This window comes from Leucoraja erinacea, chromosome 18, assembly GCF_028641065.1.
Source record: "Leucoraja erinacea ecotype New England chromosome 18, Leri_hhj_1, whole genome shotgun sequence".
NCBI classification, from domain to species: domain Eukaryota; kingdom Metazoa; phylum Chordata; class Chondrichthyes; order Rajiformes; family Rajidae; genus Leucoraja; species Leucoraja erinaceus.
The window spans coordinates 25,684,541-25,697,798 of NC_073394.1; the positions used below are offsets into that span (position 1 = coordinate 25,684,541).

Consider the following 13,258-nt stretch of genomic DNA (forward strand, 5'->3'; position numbering starts at 1 on the left):
ACACTCCACTTCCTCTTGGACATCATCCTCTGGACTTTTATTCTCTTTCGATCTTTTCATTTCCAACTGCTGACATGGCATCAACTGCCTTGACTTCTCCACTCCCTTCACCCACTCCATTCTGACACCCAGTGAACACACTGCTCTCTGCTTTCTCCACACCAATCTGAACCTCGTCATCAAACCTGCAGGCAAGAGTGATACCGATGTGGTCTGAAAGACTGATCCCTACCTTGCAGAGGCCAAACGGCGGCCTTTGACATCTCCTCATACCTCCCCCTGGACCACAACCCCACCAACGAATGTGAGGCTACAATTTCCCATACCATCAGAAATCTCAGGAAATATCCCCTCCACAATGTCCAACTTGATAGTTCCGCAGTGCTGTACTGCCCGTTTCTATCTTCTGCCCAAGATTCACAACAGGATTGCCATGATAGGCCTATTGTACCTGCCTCCTCTTGCCCCGCTGAACTTACCTCCTCATACTTTAATTCTATCTTGTACCACTCCATCCCCCTCTCTGCCTCTTGACTAGTCCCCTCCCACCTACTTCCAAACCTTGCATACACCCCACTATGTCAATAACTTTCAATTCCCTGACCCACCCCCATTGCCTGATCTTTGCGTAGATGTCATAAGATCATAAGTGATAGGAGCAGAATTAGGCCATTTGGCCCATCAAGTCTACTCTGCCATTCAATCGTGGCTGCTCTATCCTCCCTCCTACTCCCATTCTCCTGCCTTCTCCCCATACTGTACCTCTGACACCTGTACTAATCAAGAATCTATCTATCTCTGCCTTAAATATATCCACTGACGACCTCCACAGCCTTCTGTGGCAAAGAATTCCACAGATTCCCCACCCTCTGACTAAAGAAATTCCACCTCATCTCCTTCCTAAAATAACGTCCTTTAATTCTGAGGCTAAGACCTCTAGTCCTTTAATTCTGAGGCTATGACTCCCACTAGTGGAAACATTCTATCCACATCCACTCTATCCAGGCCTTTCACTATCCTGTACATTTCAATGAGGTCCTCCCTCATTCTTCTAAACTCCAGCGAGTACAGGCCCAGTGCCTTCAAATGCTCATCATATGTTAACCTACACATTCCTGGGATCATTCTTGTAAACCTCCTCTGGACCCTCTCCAGAGCCAGCAAATCATTCTTCAGATACGGTGGCCAAAATTGCTCACAATATTCCAAATACGGCCTGACCAGCATCTTATGGAGCCTCAGCATTACATCCCTGTTTTTGTATACATGCGCTCTCAAAATAAATACAGGTGCACAACCTTTTATCCGAAAGCCTTGGGACCGGACACTTTTCATAATTCAGAATTTTTCGGCTTTCGGAATGGAAGATTTTTAGCGTAGATTTTAACGGCTGGCGCAGTGGTAGAGTGCTCGGCTCATATCCGCAAGGTCGCGAGTTTGCGCCTCGATCCCGGCAGTTACTCGATCGCGAGTTTGAGTCTACAATGTAGTTTTTTCTTGCAGAATAGGAGAGAATAGGGAGGGTTAAGCTGGGATCATTCTCTGCGAGATAATCTTAGTGCGGGAGACAAGTGTAGGAGAGGTGTACTGACTGTGTGGGCAGAACTTTGGAAGTGATTGCCCACCATTCTCAAAAGCCGCTGTGTCTCCCTGTCCCTCCAACTCCAGAGGAATCCGCTCCCCGATGGGCCGCTACGGCGACAAGTGGCAGTTCGCCCACATCCCGAGCTGCGCCCCCTCACCCGCAACCCGGGTTCCTCTGGAGTTGGCGCGGGGCTGGGCTAGAGTCGTTGCTGGCTGTGAGTCTCTGGGATCTCCGTGCTTGCAGTGGGCCTGGGGGTCGGTGTCCCGATGAGGGGGCACAGCTCGGGCTGTGGGCGAACTGCCACTTGTCGCTGTAGCGGCGCATCGGGGAGTGGCTTCTGGTGGTCCTGACGTCTCTCAGCTCCTGTCCAGGGGGACGGCCGGAGACGTCAGGACCAACAGGAACCCGCTCCCCGATGCGCCGCTACAGCGACAAGTGGCACTTCGCCCACAGCCCGAGCTGTGCCCCCATCCGCAACCTGAGTTCCTCTGGAGTTGGAGCGGGGCTTGGCTAAAGTTGCTGCTGGCTGTGAGTCTATGGGATCTCCGTGCTTGCAGTCGGTGTCCCGTTGGTCCTGACGTCTCCGGTCACCCCCCTGGACTGGAGCTGAGACTGGGAACTGTACCGCCCTTGCCCCCTCCCTCTGCAACTGCAAACAACTCCACAGTTCCCAGTCTCAGCTCCTGTACAGGGGGGTGGCCGGAGACGTCACAGCCCGAGCTGCGCCGCTCATCCGCAACCTCAAGACCAAGACGCACCTTTCACACCATCAGCTTCGGTCCCTACGGGGAGCGTGTTCCTCTGGAGTTGGAACGGGGCTGGGCTGCTGCTGGCTGTGGGTCTCTGGGATCTCCGTGCTTGCAGTGGGCCTGGGGGCCGGTGTCCCGTTGGTCCTGACGTCTCCGGTGACTGGCACTAGCTCCGACGTGAAGACAGTGCAAAACCCCCGCTCCGGTGCAATGGGCGGGGAGCTGGAGAGGGGAGGGAAGGGGTCACACGCATGGCCGGGAAGCAGAGGGGTGTAGGTGGGGTGAAACTGAAGGGAGCGACAATTTGCTGCTGCCTGCCCGCTGAGTTTAAAAGTTCTCATGCAAGACTCACGATACACTGTGTATCGTGAGTCTACCGTGGGAACTTTGTAACTCAGCGGGCAGGCAGCAGCAGATTGTCAATTATTAACCCTCCCGCGCAATATACCCTCACCTTCTCTTTTATGAATGGGGATTTAGTTCCCCTTTCTTCGAAGACCGACCGGAGGTTCCGCTGTCACCTCTGCGGTCCGCCCTCGGTGAACGTTTTCAAGGACCTTTCTTCAAGGACTGAAAAAATGTCGCTATTCGGAGGTTTTCGTTATTTGGATCGTCGGATAAAAGGTTGTGCACCTGTACTAGCGTTTGCTCTCTTTACTACCAATTCGACTTGCAGATTATCTTTTTGGGAATCCTGCACCAGCATTTCCAAGCCCCTTTGCACCTCCGATTTCTGGATTCTCTCCCCATTTAGAAAATAATCTATGCCTTTATTCCTACTACCAAAATGCATGACTCCACACTTTGCTACACTATATTCCATCTGTCACTTCTCTGCCCACTTTCCCAACCTATCCAGACTTCTGCAGAGTCCCTGATTTCTCTACACTACCTGCCCCTCCACCTATTTCCGTATCATCTGCAAACTTGGCCATAAAGTTTTCAATCCCGTCATCCAAATCATTAATATACAACGTGAAGAGCAGTGCCCTAGCACCGAGCCCTGCGGAACTCCGCTAGTCACTGGCAGCTAACCAGAAAAAGCTCCCTTTATTGCCACTCTTTGCCTTCTGCCATCACGCCAACCTGATATCCATGCTAGTATCTGCCATTTGATACCATGGGCTCTCATCTTTGTCCTGACTTCCATCCCTCCTCAGAAAGGCTTTAGACCCATTACATCTGTCTAGAACCTAGATCCAACCAGTTTTCCTCTCCTTGCACTCTCCTCTGCCTGGTGTAACTTATTTTGATAGTTACAATTAACAATTTTTCTTTCGATTCCTCCCATTTCCTACAATTAAAGGCACATGGGTTCCAGCTATACCTGCAGCTTTGTTTTCTACATGGAGCAATTTTTGTTTATGTCTATTTTGGCAGCAGTCCCCCCAGTCCCCAATTCTTTTTTCACTACATTGACGCATATTGGTGCTGCCTCCTGCACCATGCAGAACTCATCAATTTCATCAATTTTGCCACTGACTTCCAACCTGGTGTCAAATTCATTTAGACCATTTACGACATATGCACTATGTAGATTACACCTCCTCCCGCCCTGTCTCTTGTGAGGACGCAATGCCTTACTCTCAGTTTCTTTGTTGTCCCGCATTTGGCTTGACATGATGCTTATCTCCAGGATATCTGAAATTTCCTCTTTTTTCAGAAACGAGGCTTTCTGCCACCCACCATGGTTTACCAAAACCTTGCCCGCATCTCATCTGTTTCACAAACTTCTGCTCTCACCCCACCTAATGCCATTTAGAACAGCTGTAATCCCTTTAGTTCTTAGCTTTCACCTTACCAGCCTCCGCATCCAGCATATCATTCTTCGACATTTCCACAGGTTACAATGTGATCCCACCACATCACATCTTCCCTCTCCGCCCCTTTCTGCTTTCCGCAGCATCTTCTCTGGTTGTGGTTTGCTCATCCCTCCCCACCCACCCCTCTCTCTACCAGGCACATTCCCCTACAACCTTACCTGTCCCTACACCTTCATCCAGAACATAAACAGCCCTTCCAGGTGAGACAATGATTCACCTGCATCTCCTCCAACCCTCTCTATTGCTTTTGGTGCTCTCGATGTGGCCTCCTCTACATTGGTGAGACCAAATGCAGACTATTGCAGTACTTTAGCTTGAAACTCTTCCAGTATAGCAGAATCATTCTTGACATGATTTATTTTTTGCTGTTTTAATACACAATTGGATATAAAGTGCTATGACAAGGTATGTGTGCAATGCTTCGTAGAGTACATAGAAAAATGAACTGTAGAGAAACATCCATTGCTTTGCTGTGACATTGGCAAATTGCAGAAAACATGGCTAAATAGCATAAATTGTATTTATGCAGTTTGTGGTCTCTGTGGCTTTCTTTCCTAAATTCTAGCAGGTGAGTGTAACCCTTTTATATTAACACAACTTTCAATTTCCATGATGTCTGTACATTTGACTGAGGTAAAACGAGATGTACATCTGCTCATCAGAAGATAGGTTTAATCCCTAGAAAGGGAAAGAAGATTGTTAGGGCAGCCATTATAGACCATTAGAAAATACACTGGAGGAATATTAGACCAGGTCATTTGGGGTAAAACATTTCTTTATTTTGTACGGATCTTGTGTGGCAGAATATATGGATGTAAACATAGGTGGTTAATTAGCAGATTTTCAGCAGGAGCTACTATTGCTATTGGAGGAGAGAGAGGAACAGAGCTCTCACAGTTCCAGTTTCTGATCACTTTCCAGTATCTCCTGGTGATAGGTACACTACACCCAATAGATAAATGAATTGGGCATGCTCCAAAAATCATACAGCTTACTATTTATTTATGGCTTTGTTAATATCCTATTTCTACTCGGTGGATTCTGCGTATGAAATGTGTACTGAATCATTTTATTCTTTTGGTCAATACAGCTGTGTGATCTTGGAATAGTTGACATTGCTGTGTGTGTTCTTCTGTTTTCACTGCAGGATGGTGACCCAATAAGGACGCAATTCTCACTGGGAAAGTTTGAAATAAAGCAAGTCGGAACAAAGTTTATGCTTTCTGTTAAAAACTTAACTCAGAAAGATTCCGGCGAGTACACCTTGCAAGTTGGGGACAAAAAATACACCGTGAAGCTAAATGTGAAAGGTATGCTTTACAGATACAGAAATCATTTATTCTGCATGAGGTACTGTAAAATTGTGCAGGCTTATTAGGTAATTGCTGATAGAAATACCATCGTCACATGGATTGCCGTGAATAACTACTTCAATTCATAGCAAAAGGATTTGAGTATAGGAGCAAGGAGGTTCTATTGCAGTTGTACAGGGTCTTGGTGAGACCACACCTGGAGTATTGCAACAGTTTTGGTCTCCTAATCTGAGGAAGGACATTCTTGCCATAGAGGGAGTACAGAGAAGGTTCACCAGACTGATTCCTGGGATGTCAGGACTTTCATATGAAGAAAGACTGGATAGACTCGGTTTGTACTCGCTAGAATTTAGAAGATTGAGGGGGGATCTTATAGAAACTTACAAAATTCTTAAGAGGTTGGACAGGCTAGATGCAGGAAGATTGTTCCCGATGGATAAGGGGGAAATCTTTTCGGACCGAGATGAGGAAAACATTTTTCACACAGAGAGTGGTGAATCTCTGGAATTCTCTGCCACAGAAGGTAGTTGAGGCCAGTTCATTGGCTATATTCAAGAGGGAGTTAGATGTGGCTCTTGTGGCTAAAGGGATCAGGGGGTATGGAGAGAAGGCAGGTAGGTACAGGATACTGTTGGATGATCAGCCATGATCATATTGAATGGCGGTGCAGGCTCGAAGGGCCGAATGGCCAACTCCTGCACCTATTTTCTATGTTTCTATGTTTCTATATAATTGTTAGGAGTTATTGTGGGACACCAGGTGTTGCCGTTGAGCCCTCTGGAGATGTCGTGGGCCTATCAACGAAACACCAAGGAAGGAGGGTGCTCACCTGATGACCCCAATTAAGTCTTTACCCCTACCCCCACTCAAGATATTAAGAAGGGGCCAATCATTGTAGGGATTGTAATATCAAGTCCTATAAGGTCAACTGAGGAGTATGTCTGCCTACAGATTTTCATACTATTCCACTTAGTTACTGTCTAAGATAATTATCATTTGGATTGCTAATAGGTCAGTGAAATTGCATTATTATTGCACAATACCCATTACTGAGGCCTGCTTTCCCAATAATTTGGCTTCCACTTACCTACCTTAGTAGGCCCAGTGTTTACCTCTTCTGGTACTGGCTCAGTTATTACCCTGCTGCTGTATTTCAGATGAAAGGTTGTGGGTGCACTTTCCGTTTCCTGTTGAGACATTGAACTGATTTCCACTCTGTGGATCTTTGCCGATTATTATTATTTCCTTAAATGAGGCACTTCAATCCAGTGTTTAAACCAATATTCATCTCCAGGTCACTAAATGGATCTTCTGGTCATTATTATTATGCTGTGCATGGAACCGAAATGTGTGCAAATTTGATGGGGGGTTTTCCTACAGTTTCACAGGACTAAATTTCAACATTTTCCATTATATATTTATTTTGTTTCTTTTAGGATCAGGGCAGCATTCATTACACACCAGGAAAAGCCAGCATTCATTACACACCAGGATTAAATCATTTTGCTTGTCTCAATTCTTACTTTTCTGCCTGTTTTGGGTGACTTACATGATTATTATTTTTTAATTATAGCACCAGATGTAGGTCAAATACTGAAAGTTTGGAGGGGAAAAAACAATTACTCAATGCACCCCATATAATAGCAACGGTGTTAATTTGTTTTGTCTGATAATGCTCATGATGTTTCATTGTATTAAATGCACTTTACAAATGTGACCATTTGTTAACCTTGGAAGGAATAATAGTTCTTTGTAGTCTTGATTTCCGAACCATTTATTCCAGAGATTGGAAAAAAAATTGAAATTGCAGATTTAAAATAAAGGTAATTACTGAATACAGGTATAATGAGGTTTTCAACCCTGCAGATGTACAGTAATGTGTGTTTAAGTTATTTAATACCATGATCATCTTCTTCTGCAGCTTTCTACTGGATATTTTAAAATTATTTTCTTACAGATGAGCCACTTAGGTTTGGGGTGAAGCTCAAACCTCTAAAGGTGGTGGAGAGACAAACAGGAACTTTTGAGTGCAGTCTCAGTAAAAATGTGCCAAATGTCTGCTGGAGGTTCCGAGGTATGGAGGTGAAGCGAGATGACAAACACGATATCATTGTGTCAGCGGATGGCCTGACACACACCTTGAAAATCAAAGATGTTCGACCATGTGATGTTGGTGAATACAGCTTTACTGCGGGAGATCAAATCTCTACATCTGAACTGCAGATTGACCGTAAGTCTTATTCTTTAGTGATCAAAGAGAAGAGATGGAGGACCTGTGAGAGAAAGTACTTGCTGCAGGTATTTCCCTGTCCCCTCTGTAATGGGGGTACTAAGTGATACAGGTTTTGATGTCCAAATCTACTGAAAATGATCAAATCAGACTGTTATTTGTAACAGGTTAAGTTTGGATTTATACAATATAATTCTCTGATAGTGAATTACCCAGATTTCGATGAGCTATGCTTAGTGCACACACACATTGCTTGGTTGTCCAGTTGTCCAACAGTTTGGTTCAGTAAGGGTAATATTCTGAGTGAAAGTGACCCAATCAGTCAAGCCTACAAACAAAAAATATTGGGAAATTGTGATTTTTAAAAAAATGTTATTTTAACTGTGAAATCTTCATTAATGTGAATGGACTCGCAGGAGCAGGATCTCAAAGCAGCTTCACCCAGCACAAATATATGGATGTACAAGTTCATGCAGTTTACATTAGAGCTGTTTGCATTATGATCAATGTGCACAAACAAGCAAGGGTTAATTACTTCTGCATTAACGTGTTACACAAAGCTGGCCTGTGAACACATCGCTGATTACTTGACTAGTTTTCAGTTCTGCTCAGCATAAAGTTTATTGATGTCTTGACGATGTTGCAGGAAGCATTTAATTATAATACAGGTGCACAACCTTTTATCCGGTGTTCCAGAAACCGAAAAGCTCCGAAAACCGGCCATTTTTTCCAGATGTCGTCTGCGCACCAAAGCTCGCGTTTGGCGCCAAACTTGACCCAAAACGACCCACGGTCAACCCAGGTCTGTACTACTGTAGCGGCTGCCTCCTCCCCGGAGACCGGGAGACGCTTAAACATCTGTAAATCATTGCTTAAATGTTAGTCAGTTAGTTTGGAGGGCTTTTATGTGAAGGGGGGGGGGTGAAGGGGTAAACTTTAATTCTTAGTCCCCTACCTGGTCGGAGAGGCGGGGAGCGGTCAATGCCTTACCGGGTCGCTGTGCAGTAAGCTCCGCAGCGCTGTGGCCGGTGGGGCCGCGGGCGGCGCCAGTTGTAGCTCCGACCCCGGCAACTCTACCCCTGGCTGCGAGCCGCTCCAAATCCAGCGCCGCCCGCGGCCTGACGCCCCAGCTCCGCACCAGCGGGGTGCGGGCAATGCCTTACCGGGTCACCGTGCGGCAAGCTCCGGAGCGCTGTGGCCGCCGACACACAACATCGCGGAGCGTCGCTGGATTTGGAGCCGCGCAGCCAGGGGTAGAGTTGCCGGGGTCGGAGCTACAACCGGCGTCGCCCGCGGCCGGACGGAGCCCCCAGCTCCGCGAGGTTGGGAGTCGCCGACCAGGTAGGGGACTAAGAATTAAAGTTTCCCCCTTCACCCCTACACCACCACCACCACATAAAATCCCTCCAAACTAACTGACTAACATTTATGCAATGATTCTCCCGGTCTCCGGGGAGGAGGCAGCTGCTCCAGACTTTTCAAGCCGCCCGCGCTACCTACCTAATCTACGCTAAAAATCTTCCATTCTGAAATCCGAAAATGTCCGAAATCCGACAAGTGTCTGGTCCCAAGGCTTTCGGATAAAAGGTTGTGCACCTGTACCATGCACCTAGAGAACTGATCCTTGCTGATTGACAAGATAACTTCAGCTCTTCAAGAAGACCTAATCAGTTACTCATATCACTGTCAGAAGTTGTTTTGGAGCAGCGACACTTCAAGATCTGCTGTAGACAAAACTGCTGGTGTGCAAGGAGCAGGCCCCAGATTCCTGGTTACTAATGTTGCCATTGAGGTTGCAGTTGCTTTGAAGACAATGTATGGTTTGATCTTGTAAAACATTAACATAATGCATTTAATGCGCAGTTCCAAAGTTTTTCTTTACTGCGCGCAGGCGAATAATACATTCAACAAAATACAGACTCAAAACTAATTTTATGATGAATTGCTGCTTGTGCAGAACCTGCAGTTGAGTAGGTAAGAACAATGCAATGATTTTCCAAAGACTGGAGGATATCACAAACTTTGAGGGAACCAAGCTGTAATTTACTAACGAGTTTACTTGTAAGTGGGTATCCATATATTCAGGAGCAAGGTGAGACGGAAGTAAATTTTTGAAGTTTGCAGCACATAGAAATGAATTTTGGTTATGTGCAGCGATACTGATTGCCTTGTGCAATATGCATCTTTGCAATATGCATCTTTATGCACACTAGTTCACCCTGTCATCATCAGAATCATACAAATACACACATTTCTGCATGTGATTTGACACAGTGCAAGAGAGCATATGGCACAGTATTGTGGTTGCATATTCATCTCATGAAGTCAGGTTCCTGAAGATGTGTTTTATTAGTGTAAGTTTATGTAAGGATAACACCAGAGAAACAGTATGGCTCACATAGATTGAGCATTTAGGTTGATGGAACCAGTGTCATGTGCTCAATAGTGATGTCCTGAAAACGTTCTTCAGCTTTTCCAGTGTTTATTAAAGTGTTCATAGATATATTATGAGGTCTACCTTTAAAAGCTTAAGAAACAAGAGATTCCCAAGAGAGTTCCATTTGTTAGATGTCTCTAAGAGCTTCGTGGTATAGAAACATAACCATGCACTTTTGGGTTGACTAAAGCGTACATGACAGCACTGATAGACACTGGAAGTTTTAATTAGCTATTGTTGAACTATAATGACAGATTAGTTAGACTGACATGTTCAAAGGTCAGCTTATTGTCACATGTACCAATTAAGGTAGAGTGAAACTCGAATTACCGTACAGCCATACTAAAAAAAAGCAACAAGACACACAACTACATAAAAGTTAACATAAAAATCCACCAAAGCAAATTCCCCACATTTCGCACTGTGATGGAAGGCAATAAAGTCCATCTTCTTCCTCCTTATTCTCCCACGATCGGGGCAGTCGAACCATCCGCAGTTGGGGCGATCAAAGCTCCAGCAGCCGGCGGTCGAAGCCCCCGCGTCGGGGCGGCCGAAGCTCCTACAGCTTGGAGCTACCAAAGTTGGTCTCTAACCAGAGCCACGTGCTCCACGAGGTTAAAGTCCCTGGGCTCCCGTGGTAGGAGCTCTGAAGTCGATCTACAACAAGGATAGGGAGCTCTGCAATGTTGTCCGCCGGTTCCCGCAGTTGGAGCTCCCGAAGTCGGTCTCCAGCAGAGGCCGCTAACTCCTCGATGTTAGGCCGCAGTGCGGACGGAGAAAAAAGATTCAGATTCAGATTCAGATTCAATTTTAATTGTCATTGTCAGTGTACAGTACAGAGACAACGAAATGCATTTGGCATCTCCCTTGAAGAGCGACATAGCAAACGATTTGAATAAAAAAAAAGTGTCCAGGGGGGGGGGGGGGGGGGGGGGGGGGGGGGGGGGTGGGGGGGGGGGGGGGGGGGTGGAGTCACCGAGGTACGTTGTTTAGTAGAGTGACAGCCACCGGAAAGAAGCTGTTCCTCGACCTGTTCTGTTCAGGTCCTGGATCCTTAGTTTTCTTTGCAGGACCATCAGTATTTAGTTTAGTTTATTGTCACCTTAACGAGGTACAGTGAAAAGCTTTTGTTACGTGCTAACCAATTAGTGGAAAGACAATACAAGATTACAATAAGCCAGTTCAGTTTTCCAAAAAACGCAAGGAATCATGGAATTTTTCAAAGGTCATTCGAGAATAAAAAAAGCGAACGGGGAGCCTGGTAATGGGGGAGAGTGGGGTGTAACAGCGAGAGAGAGAGGGGGTAGATGGGAGACAGGGGGAGACGGTGAGAGATGGCGAAAGAGAGGTTTCAGTTAGACAGACACCCACTGGTAAAGCCATGGCTCGTTGCTTCTAGGAGAGTAGAGAAAATGTCTTCAAACGAGAGAATGCAATTTTAGAACCCCCTTATCTCGACCGCGCTGGAGATTTCAGCGGGCGCAAGGAACAAATGATCGAAAGTTTGCATTGAGTGAATTGAGTGTTCTTACTGTCCTCAGATTCAGATTCAGATTCAGATTCAATTTTAATTGTCATTGTCAGTGTACAGTACAGAGACAACGAAATGCATTTAGCATCTCCCTTGAAGAGCGACATAGCAAACGATTTGAAAAAAAAAAAAATAATAAGTGTCCGGGGGGGGGGGTGATTGGCAGTCACCGAGGTACGTTGTTTAGTAGAGTGACAGCCGCCGGAAAGAAGCTGTTCCTCGACCTGCTGGTTCGGCAACGGAGAGACCTGTAGCGCCTCCCGGATGGTAGGAGGGTAAACAGTCCATGGTTGGGGTGAGAGCAGTCCTTGGCGATGCTGAGCGCCCTCCGCAGACAGCGCTTGCTTTGGACAGACTCAATGGAGGGGAGCGTGGGACCGGTGATGCGTTGGGCAATTTTCACCACCCTCTGCAATGCCTTCCGGTCGGAGACAGAGCAGTTGCCATACCATACTGTGATGCAGTTGGTAAGGATGCTCTCGATGGTGCAGCGGTAGAAGTTCACCAGGATCTGAGGAGACAGATGGACCTTCTTCAGTCTCCTCAGGAAGAAGAGACGCTGATGAGCCTTCTTGATCAGAGTAGAGGTATTGTGGGTCCAAGAGAGGTCATCGGAGATGTTGACTCCCAGGAACCTGAAGCTAGAAACACGTTCCACCTCCGTCCCGTTAATGTGGATGGGGGTGTGCGTGCCGCCTCTGGACTTCCTGAAGTCTACAATGAGCTCCTTGGTCTTCTTGGAGTTAAGGGCCAGGTTGTTGTCAGCGCACCATGCTGCTAAGTGCTGGACCTCCTCCCTGTAGGCCAGCTCATCGTTGTTGCTGATGAAGCCAATCACCGTTGTATCATCTGCATACTTGATTATGGTGTTAGTACCATGTACAGGTGTGCAGTCATAGGTGAAGAGGGAGTAGAGGAGGGGGCTCAGCATACAGCCCTGAGGAACGCCGGTGTTCAGGGTGAGGGTTGAAGAGGTGTGCTTGTCTAACCTCACAGACTGGGGTCTGTTGGTTAGAAAGTCCAGTATCCAGTTGCAGAGGGAGGGGTCGATGCCCAGGTTACCGAGTTTGGCGATCAGTTTTGATGGAATAATGGTGTTGAATGCTGAGCTGTAATCGATGAACAGCATTCTTACATAAGTGTCTCTGTTGTCGAGGTGGGAGAGGGCGGAGTGAAGTGCAGTTGAGATGGCATCCTCCGTACTCCTGTTCTTGCGGTAGGCAAACTGATAGGGATCCAGTGTGGGGGGTAGGCAGCTTTTGAGGTGTGCCAGGACCAGCCTCTCGAAGCACTTGGTGATGATGGGGGTAAGTGCAACTGGGCGGAAGTCGTTGAGGCTTGCCGCAGTGGAGTGTTTTTGGCACTGGCACGATGGAGGTGGCTTAAAAAAACGTAAAATACGGAAAAAAAACGCATCTCTGTTGAGGTAAGAAATTAAAAAAAGTTTCCCCCAACTCCCCCCCTCGGCCCCACATAAAAAAAGCTAAGGTTACTAAAACATACATTTAACATACTATAAAACTACAAAGAAGGAAGGGACAGACAGACTGTTGGCGAGGCAGCCATCGCTGGCGCCACCCAGTGGTCATC

At 46.6% G+C, this 13,258-nt stretch overlaps 1 protein-coding gene across 1 annotated transcript in view; it reads left to right on the plus strand.

Moving 5' to 3' along the window:
• The window catches only part of LOC129705832 (immunoglobulin superfamily member 22-like), a 57,872-nt gene that overhangs the window by 14,839 nt on the left and 29,775 nt on the right, over positions 1 to 13,258 (plus strand). Inside the window, exons 9-10 of the mRNA XM_055649666.1 lie at positions 5,305 to 5,467; positions 7,428 to 7,700. Coding sequence (XP_055505641.1) covers positions 5,305 to 5,467; positions 7,428 to 7,700 — 436 coding nt within the window. The remainder of the gene's footprint in view (positions 1 to 5,304; positions 5,468 to 7,427; positions 7,701 to 13,258) is intronic.